At 43.8% G+C, this 22,426-nt stretch overlaps 7 protein-coding genes and 1 non-coding gene across 8 annotated transcripts; 2 read left to right on the top strand and 6 right to left on the bottom strand.

The window, feature by feature from the left end:
- Nucleotides 1-446: 446 nt before the first annotated feature.
- On the bottom strand, nt 447-1,620 carry LY79DRAFT_573830 (uncharacterized protein). The gene is made up of 2 exons (XM_060559518.1): nt 992-1,620; nt 447-933 (listed from the first exon to the last, which is right to left on the bottom strand). The coding sequence occupies exons 1-2, from the start codon at nt 1,516-1,518 to the stop codon at nt 630-632; spliced, it is 831 nt and encodes a 276-aa protein (XP_060406875.1). The 5' UTR covers nt 1,519-1,620; the 3' UTR covers nt 447-629.
- A 628-nt stretch (nt 1,621-2,248) lies between these two features.
- Nucleotides 2,249-3,470, top strand: LY79DRAFT_573829 (carbonyl reductase). Its single transcript, XM_060559517.1, has 3 exons — nt 2,249-2,350; nt 2,418-2,717; nt 2,780-3,470. The coding sequence occupies exons 1-3, from the start codon at nt 2,290-2,292 to the stop codon at nt 3,283-3,285; spliced, it is 867 nt and encodes a 288-aa protein (XP_060406874.1). The 5' UTR covers nt 2,249-2,289; the 3' UTR covers nt 3,286-3,470.
- LY79DRAFT_573827 (uncharacterized protein) lies at nt 3,377-4,185 on the bottom strand. The gene has a single exon (XM_060559516.1). It carries the CDS (start codon nt 3,834-3,836, stop codon nt 3,549-3,551), a length of 288 nt encoding a protein of 95 aa, XP_060406873.1. The 5' UTR covers nt 3,837-4,185; the 3' UTR covers nt 3,377-3,548.
- On the bottom strand, nt 3,383-3,464 carry LY79DRAFT_t286. The gene has a single exon. It is a non-coding gene; the product is annotated as a tRNA-Gln (tRNA).
- Nucleotides 4,186-6,129: 1,944 nt separating the features above from the next.
- Nucleotides 6,130-8,430, top strand: LY79DRAFT_170370 (amino acid permease). Its single transcript, XM_060551210.1, has 5 exons — nt 6,130-6,453; nt 6,514-6,527; nt 6,597-7,882; nt 7,941-8,043; nt 8,112-8,430. Exons 1-5 carry the CDS (start codon nt 6,228-6,230, stop codon nt 8,160-8,162), a joined length of 1,680 nt encoding a protein of 559 aa, XP_060406872.1. The 5' UTR covers nt 6,130-6,227; the 3' UTR covers nt 8,163-8,430.
- A 74-nt stretch (nt 8,431-8,504) lies between these two features.
- On the bottom strand, nt 8,505-9,519 carry LY79DRAFT_595392 (metallo-beta-lactamase superfamily protein; the record flags this gene model as incomplete). Its single annotated transcript, XM_060561775.1, has 3 exons — nt 8,505-8,696; nt 8,768-9,338; nt 9,416-9,519. 3 exons carry the CDS (start codon nt 9,517-9,519, stop codon nt 8,505-8,507), a joined length of 867 nt encoding a protein of 288 aa, XP_060406871.1.
- Nucleotides 9,520-10,381: 862 nt separating this feature from the next.
- On the bottom strand, nt 10,382-10,942 carry LY79DRAFT_573819 (uncharacterized protein). The gene has a single exon (XM_060559515.1). The coding sequence runs from the start codon at nt 10,865-10,867 to the stop codon at nt 10,625-10,627; it is 243 nt and encodes an 80-aa protein (XP_060406870.1). The 5' UTR covers nt 10,868-10,942; the 3' UTR covers nt 10,382-10,624.
- Nucleotides 10,943-12,307: 1,365 nt separating this feature from the next.
- On the bottom strand, nt 12,308-13,369 carry LY79DRAFT_595391 (short chain dehydrogenase; the record flags this gene model as incomplete). Its single annotated transcript, XM_060561774.1, has 3 exons — nt 12,308-12,506; nt 12,567-13,104; nt 13,258-13,369. 3 exons carry the CDS (start codon nt 13,367-13,369, stop codon nt 12,308-12,310), a joined length of 849 nt encoding a protein of 282 aa, XP_060406869.1.
- Between the last annotated feature and the right edge of the window lie 9,057 nt (nt 13,370-22,426).

The raw sequence follows: 22,426 nt of genomic DNA, 5'->3' as shown, positions 1-22,426 counted from the left end.
AGATGCAGGCAATGATTGTGAGTCTTGATGGTTTCTGGGATGGGTGTGGTGCAGTTTGCATAGCGTTTTGCAATACAGGCGTTAGGACCTCTCGCAAGACGTCAAGGCGAGTTGAAGAAGTAATTGTAAATTTCGTGATGCACAAAGATCACGTTTTGGACAAATACTGGAGCATCTAGGCGGCGCCCCTGGGGTTACGTATGTTGGCAGACTCGGACGTGTGTATGAACTCAACTGGATAGCCTAAGCAAAATACTCAAACCACGTAGCATCTTTCAGCGCGTACGCCTGCTTTTGCTTCTCCGCGGCTTGTGTAAAAGGCTCACCGAATATAAGGTCCGATTTGCCGTGTTTGCCGTGTAACCCGTGTTCAACTACGTACAATTGCAATATTAGATGCGACAATACGGTGCCCCCAATCATCTTTGACCAAAGTATTTCTACTTCGCCAACACATTTTTGGGGTTTCAAGCCATCGAATGATATTCTAAACTCTTCCTTATCTTCATCGTTTGGTATTACATCAAGTCCAAGCTCCCGAGCTTCGAGCATGGAAATAATGTTTCCGTCCAGCCTGTGGTAGAGGGTGGCGTCTACGGGTAGGGGTGCTCTTCGGTTTTCAGGGTCCCTTATATAACCAGTGATAGCTTGAGATATGTCTTTCTCATCGACATGCAAGATCTTGCTAGTTGTAGGACTTTGGACGACGTCCTGGGGAATAGTGGGCCTAGGCGACGCAGATGCCGTGTTTGATACGTCTCCAGTCTTCGCAATGCTTTTCCCCAGTCAAAAAGAGCTTCATATGCTGAATTAGAGGCGGCAATAGACGGTCCCTGACCTATTGAAGATATACGTTGATGCGCACACTCTATCTGGTCCTCAAGTTTGGCCAACATGTCCAAGTGGGTTCTAATGCTGCTTTCCAACCTATACCTAAGTAACAGTGGAGTTAGATTGCTGGTATCAACAATACCTAGTCCGCGGCACTCACTTTTTCTTTTTCAGTTTTCTAATAGCGAGTGAATCAGAAGATTGCATCTTAATCTTTGTGTAGACCAGCTTCAGTTGGATCGCAGCTATGATCAATGTGAGGTTGGTTTTGATCCTTTCCATTTCGGGGAAAAGAGTAATGACATCGTCCTTGTGAAGCCACCACTTGACGAAAGCCACTGGTGTTCGGCTGCCTCTGGAAAGACTCCGGAAACGTTTTACAACTAAATTCAGGCGCATTCCAAGCGAGTCCGAGTCGATAGATATGACCCTGATCACTTGCTCTGATTTCATGAAGTCAAAGACGGGGGATGTGTTGGTATCTGCGTCATACTCGTCCAGTGTTTCGACAGCCAAGCTAACGGCAAGCGAAAAGGTTCTTAGATGATTGGCACATCGCTCAACGTCTGGTTTCGAGAAGCCTGCACGATGAGAGAATCGGTGCAACGCGCGGGCGGATTTCTTGCCGTAGCTTACGAGCTGGATGAGTGCTGCTGCGCTCGCAAGGATCCCAATAACTTCGGCCATGTCGATGGTCACAGATGCGTCGGCAAGTAACTATCTTTTTTGGAGTTGTGAAACATGAACGAGAGAAGGTATGTCCTGGGGGGCTTTTTCATGGGGTTTAGTATGCCACAACCTCATCATCTGAAAGGACGGGGAGGATGGTGGAACGATTCCACCAAATTCCGTGCCGTCTGTCTATCTGCCTTTCCAGAGCAGGCTGGGGCGTAACAAATCCTGTTCAGGCGTGCTGCATATGCATGAGGGACACGTACAGCCCCCCACAAGGAAGGGCGAACCGGTGGGCAAACACGCAGCCATGCATGCAGCGTTCCATGTAACCATATACTTACTGCGTCGAAAAGCCTAAGCCACTCTTTATTACAAGGCTGCGAAGCGAAGTGCAATTTTCGGTGAAACTGAGGAGTATGGCTACGCTCCATCCATCGGAATATGTGAGGACAAGATGGCAGATTGATCCCGTCACTCTGACATCCGGAGCCGGTATCTCCACTTTTGCGGTGCTCCGGGCTTCAATCGGTCGGGGTGCGGAGCGGCCAGACGCCGGTATAATTGCTGTCCGGACTCGAGAGCGGGCTTTCAATAGTCGGGTGGCGGAGAAACGAATGGATGGCCTCAGAAACAGAGGATCGCCGGTCCATCGATGACTAATGACAGGGTAGTGATGTCATGACCCAGCAATTGATAAATATGTAGGATACAGAGAAACGTCGTCTCCGAAAATAGCTTCTGGGAACGACCAGAAACCATATCATAGTAAGAACCACCCTTACAATGGCATACTCGCGGATTGGCGTGGTGACTGGCGCCAACAAAGGCATCGGATATGCAATTGGTAGGCAACCCTTCATCCAATTCCCCCGCATCACATTGTGGACACCCGCTCATATCTCCGACCGCAGTCCGACAGCTCGCGCTGCAATACCCCAAATCCCCCTTGAACAACGGACCGTTCCTCATCTACCTGACGGCCAGAGACAAGTCTCGCGGCGAGCAGGCGGTTAGTAACATCCAAGGCGATGCGGATCTTAAACAGGCCAAGGCCCTGTCGCCGCACGGCGGTGCCACCGACATCAAATTCCACCAGCTTGACATCTCCGACTCCAGCAGCATCTCGAACCTTGCCTCGTTCTTGAAGAAGGAGCATCCCGACGGCATCGACTTTGTCATCAACAATGCTGGCATTGCGATGCAAGGATTTGGTACGTCATCCACTGCTCCAACCTCCTTCTTGTCCCCTCAGTTCTGACGATGGAAACCGCAGACTTAAACGTGGTAAAGAATACGCTGGCTTGCAACTACTACGGCACCTTGGAGGCGACAAGGGCTTGGATTCCCATCCTCAAGCCCGACGGCCGCATAGTCAACGTGGCCTCGATATCGGGCTCGTTGAGCAAGTACTCGCCCGAGATCAGGCAGCGCTTCCTCAACGCGCAGTCGGTCTCAGATGTTACCAAGCTCATGGAGGAGTTCACTGCCGCGGTGGAGAAGGGAACGCACGAGAAGGACGGCTGGCCGAGCGCGGCGTACGCGGTCTCCAAGGCTGGCGAAATCGCCATGACGAGGGCGATCGCCAGGGAGCTGCAAGAGAAGGGGAGTAAGTTGATTGTCAACTCATGCCATCCAGGGTATGTCGTCACAGATATGACGAGGGGAGGAGGCACGAAGACTCCGGACCAAGGCGCTCAGACTCCCGTTCATCTCGCGATTGCGGATATCGGCGGGACAACGGGTGAGTACTGGTCTGATGAAAAGATTGCAAAATGGTGAAATCCGGAGTGTCTCCAACAAAAGTGCACAATGAAGTTTAAATCGTGCGTCTCTAGGAAAGACAAAAATTCAAGACTTCTTAAGTTGTCCAAAAATGAGGTCCATCCAGGATTCGAACCTGGGCCTACAGAAGTTCCAATATCAGAATCCGACGTCCTAACCAACTAGACTAATAGACCGTCGCCATCGGTGGTTGATGTGAAATTTCTTGAAAGTTCAAACACATATTCCCTTTCAAACTTCTACAGCTGGAAGACGAATGCTCATGCCCTAATTTCGTGGAAAATGAAGCTGTCGAACGACTTTAAATAGAATCTACTATTCGGGGAACTAGTTTTCTCCGCTATGCCCTTCTTACCCGCTTCAACATTCCCCGCTAGTGTCAGTTTAAGCATACCTAGCGGCGTGCGACTCCAACACTTCAAGGTTTGGCTTCCGTATATTGCAATGAGCCCACCGGCTGCCCTAAAGAAGCACGCGAGAAACATAAAGGACAAGAAACAAACCAGAACAATGAAAGGAAAAGAATCTCCCCCCATCCCCATTGCCATGGAGAAGTAGCCGCGGATCGATAGCACGGCCCGTGTGAGTGCGCACACTTTTCCCCGCGCTGGAAGGTTACTTAGTGGATTCAGGGGGCGCCTGTCGATGATCCATGTGGCTTCCTGGGCGTGGTTCCTGCGCCAGAGGAGAAACGCAGTTCGGCCGAGGCCGAAATGCCACCTTCTCGCCGACTGCTATTGATAAACGGTACACTACATTATTAGCCTGACCACTACGGACAGATCGACATGGCGTCGTGGTACGCGCGAACATTCTTGGACAATATCACTGTTAATTCTGTCAGAGTCCCTCTGAATTTTCATCGAGCTTCCTCGTGCAGGTCGAGGGTGGGGGTGTTCGTCAGAGAATCCCCGGGGGGTTGGATCTGTCCTGGTGAAAGTGAGATTTGACCAACCACCTTCACATTCTGCGATAGCCAACCGTGCAACTTGCGTCACCCAATGGGACACTTCCGCTACGAAGTTGCGAGTTATCTTCTCGATACGGAGTAACGCCGCACCATTCGAAGAGAGCCCTGTCTCTGTCTGTAGCCTCCGTATGCCAAGGGATCCTGACAGGCCCGACAGCATAGCATTGGCTCCGGGCCTCTGCCAAGATGCCAAGAGCCGTAGTCAATAAGCCAACGGTAACGCAATTGGGGAATGGCAATGGCCTTCATAGCCTGCTGGGGGGCGAGTTCGGCCAGCCACCCGTGAAATCAAAAGAGAGCGGCCCTTTTCGATACGCTATGCCCCTCTCCCGGGGGCACCCAGCCAGGCTCGTTGCTTGTTCCTCGTCCCTAAAAGCTTCGCACTGCCTTGGCTCAAGATGGTTTAAAGCGCGACAGTCATTTGACAGCTCGAGCTCCGGGACCAAGACATATTGTCAAAAGAATGTGGCAACGGCAGCAAAGCACGCCATCTATAATCTCGGACCATATCGTATCGCTGGTCGCCTTGGAGCTCTCGCTCTCACCTTGGAAAGATAAAAATTCACCCGTGTCCCCCCCCCGGCCGCGCCAGCTGCAGGTTGGGTTGGGCGCATTGCGTCGCGTGGGATGAACATGGGCCGGACACACCGACGCCAAGCTGCCGGGACGCTGCTGGTGAGTAGTCTCGATGCTGATGATGACGATGATGGTCCGCCGTAGAGGTGCGCCCGGTTCGATAGATCGAGAGCTATCAGCATGCGACTGCGATGCGCCGCCTCCTGCAGTCGAAAGCAAAGCTTACCCAACGCGGCGACACTCGTGGACTCTCGTTCTTCTTCTCAACCCCCCTCAGGCGCTTGTGAGGTATGCAAGGCGTTCATACAGGGGGCGCGAGTTGAGATTGCCTCTCACTTCCCGTCTCGGGGATGCGTCGATAAGACCATTGTCTCTTATGTCCAGTGTACAGATAGCTATGCCGGGACTCCACCACTTATCATCGCCTAGCATACCCCTCTCGCGAGTGGCAGTGGGTCGTCCGTTACCTTGCTTGACCATTTTTTTCCGAGATGGTTTGCATTCAGGCACCGCCTGCCACGCCTAGTGTAGAAACATTTAACACAGAACTCGAACCAAGGGCGCCTGGTCCCTGCGGAAAGTGAGTGGGATGAGGCGACTGGCTTAACTACTCTACTTGTAGAGTAGAAGGGCAAACAAACGTCAGGGATCCCTCATGTGCAAAGCACAGGGTTGCGGGCAGTACTCGGGAGATGTCGTACGGAGTTCCAAGGTGACGTGAGGTAACCATTCCAAGTCCTCCAGTCCCATCCAGGCCCGTTTCCGGGGGTTTCCATGTCAGGCATTAGTACGATTTGCCAAAGAATGAATCCGCTATCCTGCAGATTCGTCCTGTTCACCCCTCCCACCCCCCACTATCCCGCAGACTCATACTGCTCTGCTCGGCGGGACGCTGCAATGTGCTACTGGTCCCTGATCTCTGGGAATCCTTACTATGTGGGTGCTCCCTTAAAAAGGTATCTGCAGCCCTCCCTCTCGGTGTCGAGCGAGCGTGTGATGTCTTCTCAGCCTTCTCGCTCTTCTTTTTCGTCGCAGCTCTGTGGCTCCTTCAAAGTGTGTCCGGCCTGAATGATCTCAGAAAGACCGTAGCTTACTCAGTAGTCCTTGGCACTCCATCGTCATCAACCATATGGAATTCATTGTCCAGTTCTTCTCACTCCTCCTCAAGGCCATTCGGTAAATCGAAGGCTTGCGCATTTGCGACTTCACAACGGAAGAGACCCTCCCCCGCAGCTCTGCGCATCTTGCGCACCTTGATCCCACGGAAAGTGCCAAATCTCGAAGCCTTCACTTGTGAGCCATCCCGAGGTGATTTGAGACGATCCCGCGGCGCCGTGACCAACCCCCCACGCCCCCCGGGCTCCGATCCCCCACATTCTCCTCCTCACCGGCCATGTCGTCCACCGGCATTGAGCGCGCAGGGCACAATGACGGCCCGCCGACCTACGGCTCCTCCAACCACGCGCGCTTCCCTCAGGAGAAGCTCGTTGGCCAGCCACATGACGAGACTCTGGAGGAAGGCGGCCGTTCGTCTCTGGATTCGAGCCTGAAGCAGGATCATACCCATCGCAAACTCAAGTCGCGTCATATCCAGCTGATTGGTATCGGTGGCACGATTGGTACGTCGTCTTACGTGTGCGAGATCAAAGGACCCAGCAAGACTAACACATCGCGCATAGGAACCGCTCTCTACGTACGTTGGAAATCGCGCACCCGCCGGCTGCCTGCTACCGGTGGCTAATGTACTCACGATAACCTGCAGGTCCAAATCGGAAGGGGCTTGCTCAACGGTGGGCCGGCGAGCCTGTTCATCGCTTTCAGCATTTGGTGCACCTTCATCCTGGCCGTGACCCTCAGCATGGCTGAGATGGTCACCTACCTCCCGATCTCGAGCCCCTTCATCCGCTTCGCCGGTCGCTACGTCGACGAGGCCTTCGGGTTCGCTGCTGGCTGGAACTTCTTCGTCTTCGAGGCCGCCCTCGTCCCCTTCGAGATCGTCGCCTGCAACCTCATCATCCACTTCTGGAGCGACGCCGTCCCCGCCGGCGGTATCATTGCCATCATCCTCGTCCTGTATGGCCTCATCAACGTCATGGCCGTTCAGTGGTACGGCGAGACCGAGTTCTGGGCCGCCCTCGGCAAGTTCATCCTCATCGTCGGCCTCATCATCTTCACCTTCATCGTCATGCTCGGCGGGAACCCGCTGGGAGACCGGTTCGGCTTCAGGTACTGGAACGAGCCTGGGGCCTTCGCGGAGCTCTACTATGACGGCTCACTCGGCCGGTTCCTCGGGTTCCTGCAGTGCCTCATCCTGGCCTCCTTCACGATCGCTGGGCCGGACTACGTCTCCATGGCCGCCGGCGAGGCCGAGAACCCGCGCAAGGTCATGCCCCGCGCCTTCAACGCCGTCTTCTACCGCCTGACCGCCTTCTTCGTCCTCGGCTCCCTCTGCGTCGGCATCCTCGTGCCATACAACGACGAGGAGCTCACCCGCGCCTTCAAAGATGCGGAGCCCGGCGCCGCGGCCTCGCCCTACGTCGTCGCCATGAACCGCCTCAAGATCGGGGTCCTGCCGCACATCGTCAACGCCATGGTTCTTACCGCCGCCTTCTCCGCTGGCAACAGCTACGTCTACTGCGCCTCGCGCTCGCTGTACGGGCTCGCGCTCGAGGGCAAAGCGCCCGCCTTCTTCAAGAGGTGCACGAAGAAGGGCGTCCCGGTCTACTGCGTCATCGCCGTTCTGCTCATCGGGCTCCTTAGCTTCCTCCAGCTCAGCTCCAACACGGCCGTCGTGCTCAATTGGTTCGTCAGTCTGGTCACCGCGTCGCAGCTCATTAACTTTTCCTGTATGTGCACGGCGTACCTGGCCTTCTACCGCGCCCTCAAGGCCCAAGGCATCAGTCGTGACTCGCTGCCGTACAAGGGGTGGTTCCAGCCGTATGCCGCCTGGTATGGCCTCATCGGCACCTTCATCATGACATTTGTCGGTGGCTACACCGTTTTTCTGCCCCTCGATGGGTATTGGAACATACCCGACTTTTTGTTCTCGTGAGTCGGACGCGTATGCTCCAATTCGTACACAAAAAAAAATTGCTAACATGGCTAGGTACACCATGGTCGGCATCTTCCCCGTCTTGTATTTAAGCTGGAAGTTCATCAAGCGCACCAAGATCTATAAGCCTGAGGAGGTCGATTTGTACCGCAACAAGGTACGATGATATCACGTAGAAAGACAATAGCAGTCTCATCATCGTGTTACTAACGGTATAATAAACAGGAAGAGATTGATGAATACGAGAGGAATTTTGTGCCTACGCCGCCAGCGTAAGTCATATTTCCTTGCAATGCTTTGAGCAACGAATGCTGACTAGCTGAGCAGCAACATTGTCGAAAAGGTGCTGGACAAGCTTTTCGGCTAAACTCCCCGGACACACCCACAGTCCTACTTGTTTCTTTGGTATTTGAAGGCGCTTGGCTTTAAGGGCCGAAAGGCTTTAGGGTACCCCGCGGACGGAAACGCCATAGGGGACAAATAACCCAATACAGTCGAGATACTGCAATAATCAATGCCTCAAGATAAAGACGTGACTGGAAAAACACACCAACGTGCAAAGTAGAACAATCCCTGTCTCTTGAATACAGAGAGTATCGCTTTCTATGTGAAGATGAACTAAACTTCTTCGTAATGAATAGGATGGTCGGTGTATCCCATGGACCTGATGAAAATCTGCGCGCTCTCCAAAAGCCGTCTCTTCGCATCGCCTCTGGCATCGCGGCCGATAAAGGCACTGTGTGCATCATCAAAATCAAGCACAGAAACGGCCTTCCAGATACCATACACGGCCTCTGGAGAGAGCGGGATCTATGGGCGTTGCCAAAAGTCAGTTCTCCAACCAGCCGCCGATTCCCAAGAGCGCAACCGAGCCTACTCACCATGTTCGGATACGACCACATGAATGTAAAGCTCGCGGTCCCCTCCGGCCGGTCGACGTGGTAGATGCCGCTCGGCACCACCATGACCGAGTCCGCCACGAACAGCTTTTTCTCGCTCTTCCACAGCAACACCGAGCTGCCGGGGAAGTGGCCCGCGACCTTGACGGCCAGAAACTGCCCGTAGAGGAACTCCATCGCCAGCCCCTCCCACAGCACGTGCGCGTCGCCCCGGCGTGGGAGCCACTCGGCGTCCTCGGCCGAGACGTACACCTTGCAGCCAAATGCCTCGGCCCAGTGCAGCGCGGTGGAGAAGTAATGAGGGTGCGAGATGACGATGGCGTCGATGCCGCCGAGGGCGACAATGCGGCTCACCGTTTCGTCGTCGATGTACGTGATGCAGTCCCAGAGGAGGTTGCCTGCGATGGGCGACCGGAGGAGGAACGCGCGCTGGCCGATACCGACCGGGGGCTCGGTGCGGATGGCGACGACGCCCGAGTTGTACTTATCCTTGGTGAAGACGTTTCTGTGCTTTCTGGAGTCTTGGAGCTCGCGAAGCGTGGTGAACCATTGGCTGCAGCTGTTAGCCTGCCCTGTTGACTGTTTGAGACGAATCAAAGCGACATCGAGACCGCACTGGGACAGCCTCACCCTCCTTCAGGGACGTATTGTCGAGGATCATCGCATATTTTGCATGACTTGATTGCGTGGCTGCCGTACTGCACTCCGCAGGTACCACAAATGAGGAGATCCATTTTATTGTAGTGATTAGCCATGTCAGGGTCTCACAGGAACAACCTGCATCTATATTGAGTTGTGATGGTCTTGGCCGCTCAATCCAAATTCTAACCCCTCATTCTGAGGCAGTTGACATTGGCAGGAATTGTATCAGCATTAGTCAGACTGAGTATCACGATGCTTAGTCAGGGTATCAATGTGGTTTGTCAACGCCCAGCGCCAGTAGGAGTATTAACCCGACGGGCGGGGCTGTCTTGAATCGCTGGTCGCTGGTGGCCCCTGAATTATTGGGAAATGGTCTGCCGAATATGAGGCCCTTTTCTGCGAGAGAATGACAACTTGGTTGGGCGACATCGCGAAGCTTTCGAATCAACAGGTCCAATGTTAAGCGCAGGGCTGTCGCCACTGCTGGTTTGGATCATGATTGCAGGCCAGGGGCGAAGAAAGGATACGGCTTGAACTCTGGCAGGCTGGGTACATGTAATTGTGTTGCTGCGGGCCGCCACTTCGACAATTCTATGTGCATAGTTCCTCTACTATGCTATGATTGACATACTGACATGGGGCAAATAAATCGTGCTACGGCTTCATCAACCTCATCAGGCTGTCAGAGGACGGGCGGCCTTGCTCACGGTTGTGATATTGTCAGGACTACACTATCATATGGCTCACGTGTATATCATCGTAAGAGTCTAGCTCGATCAAGTGTCGTTTGCCCTTACCGAGAAGCATCTCGACGTTGACCAAAACAACAATACTCTGTCTGATGCGATAAAGTCGAACGATCACTTGCTCCTCGAGTTTAGATTCTTAAAGGTCCAAGTCATCAAAGCTTGAAACTATTGTATTCGTTGTTGAACCGTGTAGCCTTAACTACTTGACCCGCGGTCTTTAATCTCGGGGGAGAAAAATCCAAAATACTGTTCTAGCTGAAAAAAAGATACACAATTGTTCTCCGATTAGATGGAACTTGAAGTTGACCATCTTGCCACCCTTCTCACTAAGTCACAATGTCGCTACGCTGCTACTCATATTCATAAAGCTCCACCGGTAGATTGGTGATGTCGGTCTGTTCGTCTCGTGTTTTGGGGCTTAAGCGGTCGCACAGTCTGCGCAAATCCCCTATGGGCAGGGGACCACAATTGTCGTTCCGGTTTTGATAAAGTCGGGTTGCGGGATGTTGTTCGTTTTGGCAAGCTCGTCAACCGTGGTGCCGAAATCGGCGGCGATCGATTTGAGCACGTCGCCTTGAACGATTAAGTAAAAGCCTTGCCCGGGGTTGGCCGGGTCTGGTCTGCAGCCGCGCTTGGCGGCTGCCATGCCAGCAAAGGCAGCGAGAGAAATGAGTAGAGACGCGGTGCGCATTTTGGTGGTTGATGTGGTCGAAGTAGAACGAAATATCCGTAGTATGGAGCGAGCTTTTTGTTTGTGTCAGAGGTTTGGATGCAGAATGGCCATAATGGTTGCTGATGACGGCCGGTACGTCAGATCTTTATGTATTTAATATGCTACCCTGTAATTATTAGTCTCTCCCCGGCTGTTCCTAATGCTATATTGAGATTATACTGCAGTCACATAACTTATAATGCATGTCTTCGAATTAATTGCCCTAGCTACATGTAAGTACACGAGTCAAGAAAGAGGCGACGATCATACTGCCTACTTACCATAAGCAGTGGATCTCATTAAACTTTATCTTCCCCGGTGCTAACATGAGCATACAAGAAGTGAAGAATGTTTTATTGTTGATTTGGAGCTAGAAGATTCACCTATGCTTTATTCCAAGGATAAATACAAGTCAGCCTAAGGGACTCGTTTCCAGTCAATAAACTAGAATAGACTTATCCTAAGCTAAATACAAAGTAACGTAACAGGAATTACCCCTCCAAGGTCCAACAGGTTACGGGATTGCCGATAGTCCGGATCCCTGAGTGCACCCACCTTCAGGTCGGAACTTGCGACCAAGGCTTAGCGAGCTCTGACAAAAATGGGTACAGACATCTTGGGGATATAATTGCGGACTGCTACCTGTAGCAACCTCGAAATAGATAAGAAATGAAACACATTGTGTCACAGAATAAATGCGAACGAGTAGGGTGACCACGTTGACATTTCTATCTAATTCGATTTACTATACGACTCTATATACTATGTATGCCCGCCCAGCTTCTTACCACTTAGCCATTGACACCCTCTTGTTGTTCAGTTTGGCTGGGGCGAACAAATAATCAAAAACGTCTTGTTTATGACTGATCAACTGTGGACCTGATATATACCATCCCTTTACCCACCTAAATTTGATTCGATGCCATGTCGACTTGCTGAAATGATAAACTATGTCAAACTGAGGTTATAGGGTCGGCGGCTGCTGCTGTCAATTTCAGCATATTCGTTCTTTTGACTGCATATCTCTCTGAGCTGAACTGATGCTGAACCTTAATGCCTATAGCCCAGACGTTCGATGAGTGCAGTCGAAAGGTAGCTTGGCAGGGGAGGACCACGATAGATTCAAGAGTGGTTGCTACCCCAATATGAATTACATCAAGTCACCGAGATCTCGGCTCACTGAGAGGGTACCTACGTGGAAGAGTGGAATAGATGAACTGGTTGAGAACATGAATGGCCCCGGACCCGGGCTACTGATCATTCGGCGGCATGCACGGGGTTTCAGGACGAAGGCTGCGCGTGACATATGGGCACATGGATTTATTCAAGATATCCCATGTAGTAAATCTAAAATGTACAGTGGTCCAATCTAGTGTCCCCGTGACGAATCATTACTCCGATCTATTATGTGTTGAACGTTTACATGCAAGCAGCGCCGTCAATGCCGATGACCTTTCCGTTAACCCACTCGCCGTCCTGGGAAGCCAGGAAGCAGACGACACGGGCAATGTCGATCGGGAGACCGACACGGTGCATGGGGGACCAGCCAGCGGCGTACTCGTCGACACCTTCGTCGTCGAGCTCACCACCGTTGGGAATGTACTCACGGCAGACGTCACTGCGGATTTTGTTAGCTTGATGACCCGCGGCGGCAGAGGGTAGTGTGGCATGTTCTTACCGGTACATGTCGGTCTTGATGCCACCGGGGGCGACAGCGTTGACAGTGATCTTCTTGTCACCGAAGTCGATGGCCATGCAGCGGACAAAGGTCTCAATGGTACCCTTGGAGCCGGAGTAGACGGCGTGCTTGGGGACACCCTTGGCCTGGCCAGTGATGGAGCCCATCAGGATGACGCGGCCACCGACCTCGAGGTTCTTGTAGGCCTCGCGGGCGACGAAGAACTGTCCACGGGTGTTGATGGAGAAGACACGGTCGAACTCCTCGGGGGTGACGTCCTTAACGTGGCCGAAGGAGACGACACCGCTGTTGGAGCAGACGATGTTGAGCTTGCCGAAAATCTTCTTGGCCTCAGCGAACATCTTGACGATCTGGTCAACGTCGGAGACGTTGGCCTTGATGGAGGCGGCATCGGAACCGCTCTTCTTGATGGCCTGGACGACCTGCTCGGCGGTCTCGGCGCTGTTGGCGTAGTTCACAATGACCTTGGCGCCACGACGGCCGAGCTCGAGGGCCATCTCACGACCAATGCCACGGCCTGGAAGATGAAAACAATGGTTAAGACTCGAATCAGACGAACGGACCGGGTGATGCACCCCGCAATTTCAGCAAGGCTCGCCGATCTCCGGCTGCGGCACTCCCGCAGGGTGCATCCCATCCCGTAGAAGTATAAGGTATAGGGAAGACTTACCGGCACCGGTGACAAGAGCAACCTTGCCCTCAAGGGACGCAGAGCCCAGACCGAGAGGGCCGGGGATGGCATCGTACTTAGAACCAGTGGACTGAGAGGTGACACCAGGCATTTTGGCTGATTTTTGTAGGTTGACTGTTGGTGTCGGAGACGCGGTGGTGTGGTGGTGGCAAGGAACTGGATCGTGTAGATACCTGGGAGTGGATTGGTTGAGTGAGTGTTTGAGTTCTGTCGAGTGTTCCGAGAATGATTAGACGGGCTGGATTTCGAGGTCTTATGTACGGCATCTCGACATGTTGAAGGCCAGCCCGTCCGTCCAATGTGTTTGTTCTATTCTCGATGCCCGTTTGGGACTCGTAGTACCGCCTCACCTGAGACCCGTTCCTTTGCTGCTTGCGCCCGGATGCCCGTGGAGAGACGACCGGACTTGCATATGCGCGCACCGGACGTCCGTGAAACGACGCCGTTCCGCCTACTAGTCTCCTAGTCCCAGCATGCACATCGCTCCCCGCAACAAAGAGCGAGAGCCGAATGCACGCCACATCGCCCGTCCTTCTTCTTTTTCGGCTGATCTCCCGCCACCATCCCTGAACTAATGATGTTTGGCCGGTCCCTTGGCGTCACTCACGACCGACGCGCTCCCCCGGCAACGCGGGCGCTCCCCTTATCGCAACAGCTATGTTGACCGCCCGGACCAAGCAAGCCTTGGATGCAGGCCAAGGCGGTTTGTCCCACCGCGACGGGCCCCTTTGCTCGTCCTTCCGCCTTCGTGCAGACACAAAGACATCGCTCGCTTCCCGTGGAGTGCATCGTCAACGCGAGCCGCCTGTTCGCTATCACGTTCGGTGCGACCCCTATGGTGGCCCGAGGCTGAAAGGGTCTTGGCCCACTTGCTCGCGCCCTCGCGCTATTCGGACGACATGAACTTCCCGCTCTGCCAAGTGGACCATGAGGCCGCAAAGCGTCGGCGTGTGATAGTCTCGAGACATATGGTCCGGGGGTCTCTCCCCGGTCTCCACCTCCACATCCCGCCACGGGTCACCCTTGCGGGAGCACAGCATGCAAGGTTGCCGGTCAACTGCTGTTTGGCATGGCGCCGCCACGAGTCTCAATGCCGTCCGAGGTCCGAGTGGAAGAATGCCACGCCCGCATTTGAGACTCGGTCTAGGTGCTGAGAAAGAAGGAATGGGAAGGTTCTGGGCCCGGACTTCAGCTGAAGCCGTTCGTGGCAGGCCTCGTCGGCTCCGCGCCCGCTGACGATGCTTGACCGACAGTGCAAGGCCAACATGTGAACGTGCGAGCTTTCGGCCTTCGCATTTACGTTATTTGTCGCGCCGTTGAGGTGGGATCATCTGATGTCGAGGTGTTGCTTAGAAAATCTCGTACTTGGCCAAATCAAGGGTAATGTGTCATCCCAGAAACGGCTCTGGCTGTTTGGGAACGAAAGTTCGGGTTCGTCCATTGAGGTACGGCACTTAGACTCGATCCTTCGGCGGTTCCCGGGCCCATCAGCATGTCTAACCCACCCGGGGCCGTCTTGAGACACACTTCAAGCTGGACGGCGTAGACATACATCTTTGCAGCTCGGTGTGCTCAGTGCGGACCCGGAAAGGCCATCTCCGAGGAGGCCTCTTACTGACCGGCGCAGCAGAGCCGACGAAAGCAAACCACCCCGGGCATACCTACACTGAGTTCGGTATGACAATCCGATCATGACGGGCCGGAAGTTTCGATCCTAGCTGGGTTCCCTCGCCATCCACGCCGGAATTTTCCACTTTTGGGAAGGTTTCGTATCCCTACAGTCCCATCGCCTTTAATCTGAGCAGTTTGGGACTTGTCGCAGAACCCCGCCTCTCCGGCATTCGGTTCTTCTCCCTTCTACATACGATGATTTTTTGTGATTTTTTTACTTTTATGTTTCGGAATGCTTGGCGTAAATGTACAATCAGCCGCGTAATCCTGTTGTTTAGAGTTGGTTCCTGTATTCAAGTCGAGCCTGTCGACTACAACGAAAAAAAGGAGACCTCGCCTGAGAGCCAATTCCGGCTCGTGACGGTGTGCTAGACACACCCTTCATAATATGCTTATACTCACGGCCACAAGGGGACTGCGCAAGAAAACAACGCGATGACAATGTGAAGACTGAAACCAAAACTCCTTTTCAAGAAGATCAATTTAGGGCAGTCGAGCGCGATCGCTTTTGGATAGGCCTACAAGCCATTTCCTTCTCATCAGTCCCGTGATTTGGCATAGAGTCGACAAGTCAGATCCCTTCTTTTATATATATCTGTTGCAATGTTAACCATCGCAGATAAATATTGGAGTTATTAGGTTAACCCTGATGACTCATTGCTAGTGAATCCTTGGATATTTAGCTATAGATTCTCTAAGGATTTATAGGTAATAAGTTAGTTATTTAACTAACTAACCTATAATAATTATCTTTCTTTTTTTATATATAATAGAGAACTATAGTTACCTCTATTATTTATTAATTACTACTAATATATATAGTTAACTATATTAACTTATCTTTTAGTATTACTAATACTAATTAGTAGTTAACTTTATTATTAACTATATAGGTTAACTTTACTATTTAAACTATAGATTAGTAAAGACTATAAGAAGAGGTAATTATTACTAGTTAATTATTTATATGCCTAGAGTAAGCAAGGACTAAAAAATACCTTTATAAATACTTTACTATAATATTATACTAATTACCTATTATAATAGGTTAATTAATAGATCTATAACTAGTCCTTTTAACTAGTAAAAACCTTGTTAATTTATGTCTATTATATAAGCTTTATTACTTTTAAAAAAGTACTTTTAACTATAAAAAACCTTTTATTTTATATACCTATAGCTAACTAGTAATTACTTACTATATCTTATTTATTATAAGCTCTTTAGCTTACTAACTTTTTTTTTTATATATATACTCCTTTTACTAACTAATAGTATTAATAAGTTACTAATATAATAGCCTATTATTTTTCTTTTTTTTACTAACTAATAGTGTTAATAAGTAGCTAATATAATAGCCTATTATCTTTTCTTAAGTTATTTACTTATAAGAGTATATTTTTCCTTAGCTATTTATACTACTAGTAGTAATTCTTTTAATAAATATATATACCTTTTAGTCTACTAAAAGATACGCCTATATTTAAGAGGTTATTAGGCTAATAAAGAATAATAGTAAATAACACTATACCTATAAGTAGAAGACCTAAGCTAAGATAAGTAAATAAGATAAGCTTATAAGTAAGTAAGGCTTCTAGGTTACTATACCTTTACCTATAAGGTAATAAGAAGAGAAAATTTATAGTAAATATAATATACTACTTAATATAGTAAAAAGATAATAGTAATAAATAATATTATTATTATACTTTTTACTTTTATATAGTATATTCTTTTATACTAATAAGGGAAGAATTATATTATAAGGTTACTAATTAACCTTATAAAGAAGTAATAGTCCTTTATACTTAATACTATTATTATATTTTACTTTAGTAAATCTAAGTATAATAACTACCTTAGTAGTAAATTACTTTACTATATATAAGAAGACCTTACTAACTAGCTTATTAGTAACTTTAAGGCTATTAACCTAAAGGTCTTAATAGGTCTATATAACTTCTTTATTAACTATAGAGTATAGGTTAACTATAGTAAATACTTATTAATTACCTAATATATATTTAATACTCTTTAATAAAAAAAAGTACTTACTAGACTAATAAAATAATTACTATTATTAAGAGATTATTATATAACTTTAGAGAATACCTTAAAGACTTTAACTTTATTAAAGATATTAAAGGCTATAAGATAATTATATATAGAGTAAAAGTAGTTAAAGTATACTTATTACTAGTAACTAGCTACTAAACCTTTTATAATAACCTAACTTTTACTTTACTACTGCCTTTATTAACACTAAAACCCTAAGTAATAGCTAAAATCTATAGCCTATATATAATAATTACTATACTACTATAGAAGCCTTTATTAACTATAGTAATATTAATAGTAATATTAAGGCTAATACTAAAGTAAATAAGTAATCTTATAAAAATATACTTTAATAACTAGGCTATAAAATACACTAGTAGCTAGTATAAGACTATTAACTTAAAATTATTATTATTCTATAACCTTTATATTTAGGTAGGTATAATATAAGACTACTATAGAGTAATAATTTAAGTAATACTCTAAGGGGAACTACAAAAGTATTATACTTTTACTTTCTACTAATAAGTAGGTAATTTTAATACTTTAATAGTAAAGCTTAAAGAATAATTTAAAGGTAATAAGGTACACTTAGCCTATATTACTAAGCTTTACTATATATTATTTAACTTAATTACTTATAAAAACTATAGTAAGAATAAGCTTAAGATCCTTAAGTTACTTATTAAAAGGGTTACTAAACTAGTTAAGGTAACTACTTATAATAGCCTACTTAAGGATAAGGATTATTATAAGTACTTTATTATCTATTACTATAGTATACCTAAGTATACTATAGCTTTCTTTAACTTATTAGCTATATTCTATAGCCTTTATATATAACTATATAATAAAGTAGTAAATACTTTACTTTACTATAAGCTACCTATATAATACCTTATAGATAAATCTACTATAGAGGATAAGTAATTTTAAGTTAACTATAAGTATAATAGTAGCTATAATAATTATATTAATCTATAGTAAATATAAGGTTCTTTATAAAGTAACTACTATAGTAAAAACTAGTGTAATAATAAATTAACTAAGAAGTACTTTATCTATAGTAAGCCTAGTTATTAGTTAACTAAATACACTAAAGAGAAGTAGTAATCTTTATTTAACTAGTATAAAAGTACTTACTTTATATAAGCTTTACTAGCTACCTTTAACTACTTTCTTTTTAACTATAAAGGTTATAATATAAGTTATCTTTAAGAAGTAAGTAATAGTAAAAAATAACCTACTAATAATAATGTTAGTATATAGGTAATATAGCTAAAGGCAGTAGGTTATATAATATACTGCCTACTAGTAGAATCCTCTACCTTTGCCTATACACAAGGGTACTACTACACTTATACTCCTACTTTACTTTATTAACTAGTTAACTATTAATAACTATAAATTTAACTACCTTTTCTTAACCTTTGTAATATTATAAGATATAGGATCCTATTAATTAACTAGTAAAAACTAATATTAATTAATAGTTAATTATTACTAATAACTAGTAATTAATAAGGCTTACTATTATAAGAGTTTACTTAGCCTACTATAACCTAGTAGACTATTAACTAAGTTAAGTATTATTAAGGCTACTTTACTTTACAAGAAATACTATAGCGTCTATTATACTATTAGAACCTCTTTAATAAGTAAAAATCTCTTCTATACTAACTATAGTGCTGTTAAGAAGAGACACTTAAGCAGTAATAATTACTACTATATTTAATTTTCCCTTTTATCTTTATATTTACCCCTTTAGAAATCTATCTCTATCTACTTTATATATATAAAACTAACCTAGTATTATCTAGACTTATAAGTATAAGTTATATTAAAAAAAACTTACTACTTAATTACTACTATAAAAGTTATATAGTAATTACTACTAATTAACCTTAATAACTAACCTTATAATAAGTTAATCTAGTAGTACTTTACACCCTAAGGTATCTACCTCTATAGTAAAATATATTAACTATAAGAAGTATAGCTAAAAAATCTTTCTTAATAAGTAAGACCTTTTTACTATTTACTTCTACTTTACTTATTATATAGCTAAATAAGCTAAATACGCCCTTATAGGTTATAAGCTCTAGAGAGACTTTTAATATTACTTTAATAAATAGGATAAAGCCCTCTTTAATACTACTAGTAAAATACTACTATTAATTTTTTATAACTTTCTTCTTAATTAAGGTGTCTTTATACCTAAAGACTATTAATAAATTACCTTATACCTTATTACTATTATTAATAATAATAAGTTTTATATTTAGATAAATAAAGAAGTTAAGAAGGTATAGTATAAGTTAGTAATATTTAATAGGCTTATTAAAATATATAATAGCTTCTTAAATAATATCTAATATAGTTATATTAGCCTAGAGTAGTATAAGTAAAAATAGTAATAGTAACCTATTACTTATATAACTAAATAAAGCCTAGTAATATTTATAAACCTTAAGTAATAACTAGTAATAATATAGGCTTAACTTAATAAATAAGTATAAAAGTTATAGTAGTAAGAGTAGTAAACCCTAGTATTACTATAGTAGACTTAATCTATATAAGATTTACTACTTTTCTTATATAATATAATATAAGGACTATTTTAATAAATAATAATCTATTATTCTTTTTTACTAATTATTAATTATAGTAAGAACCCTTTACTTACTTATATACTAATCTTATAGAACCCTAAGGCATAGGATAGCTACTACTAATTAAGAGTAGTACTACTAGTAATTATCTTTCTCCTTAGTAATTAGGTACCTTAACTAAGATTATTACTAATAAATCTAAGTATACTAGTAAAATATATAATATACTTAACGTTAAGTTAAACTTATTTTATAATAACTATAGTAAAATTAGTATTAAAAGACACTAGATAGTATTAGCCTTCTTATTAATACTTAAGGGTAAAGCTTTTACTTTTTATTTTACTTAAATTAGTAGTAAAAATATTTAAGACTTTACTACTATAGTTACCTAAATAAGAGCTTACTTTAAGAGCCCTAAAGCTATTTAGATATACTTTACTAAGTAGTAAAATACTACCTTTTACTATATTATATATAATAACCCTAAGAAGAGTAAGCTTAAAGTACTTAAGAAACTTATTAATAAACTTAACCTTATCTAGTAAGTATTATCTAATAACTACTATAATAATAAAGTCCTTTAATCTTAGCTATTAAATACTTACTCTAGAGTTTATAAGTATAAATTATACTTATTTAATCTAGTGTCTATATTAAAAGAAGTCTATAACTAACTATAGTTATTAGTAAGTACTATAATAAAATATAATAATAAGGTTAGCTAGTACTAGGTAGACCTTAATAATTAATACTAGGTTAACTACACCTACTATAGCTAAGGGTATAACTAGTAGTTTAGTAATAACTATAGTAATAATAACTATTATAGTAATAATAATAGTAACTATAATACTAAGAAGTACTATATCTACTATAAGCCTAGTTACTAGTTAATAAAATATACTACTAATAAGTAATATAAGGTATATTAATAATTTAAAAATAACTACTAAGTAAAAGACTTTTTACTAACTATATATTAAACCTTTCTTATTAATTATAAAGGTAGTTACCTATAGGAAAAAGAAAGTAATAAAGATAATAATAAGGACCTTAGTTACTACCTTTAAGGTAACTATACTCTTAAAAGTAGTAAAGATAAACTAAAAAGTAATACCTTTTATACCTCTACTATATTCTTTAGTAGCACTACCTTTAGTAGTAATAAGCTTACCTTTAGCCTAGTTAACTAAGCTATCTATTACTAGTTAATAAAGAATAACCCTAGTGTAGTATTATTAGATCTAGCTACCTTTTTTATATTAGATTATTACTTATTAGGCACCTTTTAAGGTATTTTACCTAATATAGGTGTAGTAACCTTTTCTACTACTAGTTACTTATAAGTAACTATATTATATAGATCTAACTATTAGTAACTATTAATATAGCTACTACTAGCTAAGTAAAGATCTAGTTTAGTAGTAGTAATACTATTTACTTAAAGGGCACTATTATAGTTAGTATACTATTTAGGCTTATTACCTTTTATATAATCCTATAAATATACTTTTCTTACTTTACTTAGTAGATATAGATTAATTACTTATTTACTTTAATAACCTTATAAACACCTTTAATAAGGTAATATTATAGTACTAGTTATATAAAAATAAAGGTATTTATAAATACTCTTTAGCCTACCTAAATATAGCTTTACTAGTTATTACTTAACTAATATAGAGTTATAATAACTTTACTAATAATTTAGGCACCTATTAGTCTACTATCTTTATAAGGTTCTTTATAAGGCTAATTATAAGGTTAAGGTTAAAGCTATTAAGCACTTAACTAAATACTACTATTACTACTAGCTCTATAGAAAGGCACCTTTATAATTTAAATTTACCTTATATAATAACTATTCTTTTAACTATAAGGTTATTATTAATATTATATACCTTAAAGGTAACTAACTAGTTCTTTATATTATTAATACTATAACTACCTTTAATATAGTATACTTTCTTTATAATATTTTATAAAGACTATATAGAAGGCACTTTATTACTACTAGATTAACGTCTACTAAGGACCTCTAGACTAAATTATTACTAACGTAGGCAAGAACTTTACTATAACTAAATTTTTATATAAAGCCTATATAATAGGTATTAAAGTTAAGATTATCCTTATTAAGGTGCACTATAGTATTAGAAAAGTTAAATAATACTATATAGTACTCTAATAGGCCTATAAAATTATATATAAAGAGTACCTAACTACTAACTATAAATTTATCTTTAAGTATAGTTAAGGTAATTAATAACACTATAGGCCCTAATAGCCTTATACTAACCCTTTAGTATTTAGCGTTTACCTTTATATAACTACTAACTTTACCTCTTTACTTAATATTATCTAATAGGTAACTACTATCTAAAAGGCTACTAATAACCTCTATAAAAGCTATATAATACACTAAGTTTATAAGGCACTTAAGGTATATAATAGCCTAGATGCCTCTACTATTAAGGACCTACTATTAAGCAACAAAGTATAAGTATAGCGTAAGAAGGGTAAATAGTCTAGCCTATACTACTACTATCTATTAATAGTAAAGATTATACTATTAATATTAATAGCCTATATAACTTCTATTTTACCTTAGTTAAACTTTACTACACTAAGAAGAAGATAAGTAAACCTATTAACGTAAATCTTTAACCTAACTAACCTATAGATACTAACTACACTAGTAAATATATAGAGAATACTATTATTATTACTATAAGAACTAGAAAACCTATTTAAATAGTAACCTCTCTCCTCTATAGTATACCTATAGGTAACTATATAAGACC

Source organism: Colletotrichum navitas (genome assembly GCF_030913465.1).
Source record: "Colletotrichum navitas strain CBS 125086 chromosome Unknown LY79scaffold_228, whole genome shotgun sequence".
NCBI lineage: Eukaryota > Fungi > Ascomycota > Sordariomycetes > Glomerellales > Glomerellaceae > Colletotrichum > Colletotrichum navitas.
Note: the sequence above shows the minus strand (reverse complement) of the source record. Positions and strands in the feature narration are given on the sequence as shown.

Excerpts from the sequence above, each read along its gene's own strand:
- LY79DRAFT_573830 (XM_060559518.1), bottom strand. The coding sequence starts at position 1,518 with ATGGCCGAAGTTATTGGGATCCTTGCGAGCGCAGCAGCACTCATCCAG. Across the intron at positions 934-991 it reads AGAAAACTGAAAAAGAAAAA|GTATAGGTTGGAAAGCAGCA; the intron begins GTGAGTGCCGCG and ends ACTGTTACTTAG.
- LY79DRAFT_573829 (XM_060559517.1), top strand. The coding sequence starts at position 2,290 with ATGGCATACTCGCGGATTGGCGTGGTGACTGGCGCCAACAAAGGCATC. Across the intron at positions 2,351-2,417 it reads AGGCATCGGATATGCAATTG|TCCGACAGCTCGCGCTGCAA; the intron begins GTAGGCAACCCT and ends CTCCGACCGCAG. Across the intron at positions 2,718-2,779 it reads CATTGCGATGCAAGGATTTG|ACTTAAACGTGGTAAAGAAT; the intron begins GTACGTCATCCA and ends TGGAAACCGCAG.
- LY79DRAFT_573827 (XM_060559516.1), bottom strand. The coding sequence starts at position 3,836 with ATGGCAATGGGGATGGGGGGAGATTCTTTTCCTTTCATTGTTCTGGTT.
- LY79DRAFT_170370 (XM_060551210.1), top strand. The coding sequence starts at position 6,228 with ATGTCGTCCACCGGCATTGAGCGCGCAGGGCACAATGACGGCCCGCCG. Across the intron at positions 7,883-7,940 it reads ATACCCGACTTTTTGTTCTC|GTACACCATGGTCGGCATCT; the intron begins GTGAGTCGGACG and ends TAACATGGCTAG. Across the intron at positions 8,044-8,111 it reads TCGATTTGTACCGCAACAAG|GAAGAGATTGATGAATACGA; the intron begins GTACGATGATAT and ends TATAATAAACAG.
- LY79DRAFT_573819 (XM_060559515.1), bottom strand. The coding sequence starts at position 10,867 with ATGCGCACCGCGTCTCTACTCATTTCTCTCGCTGCCTTTGCTGGCATG.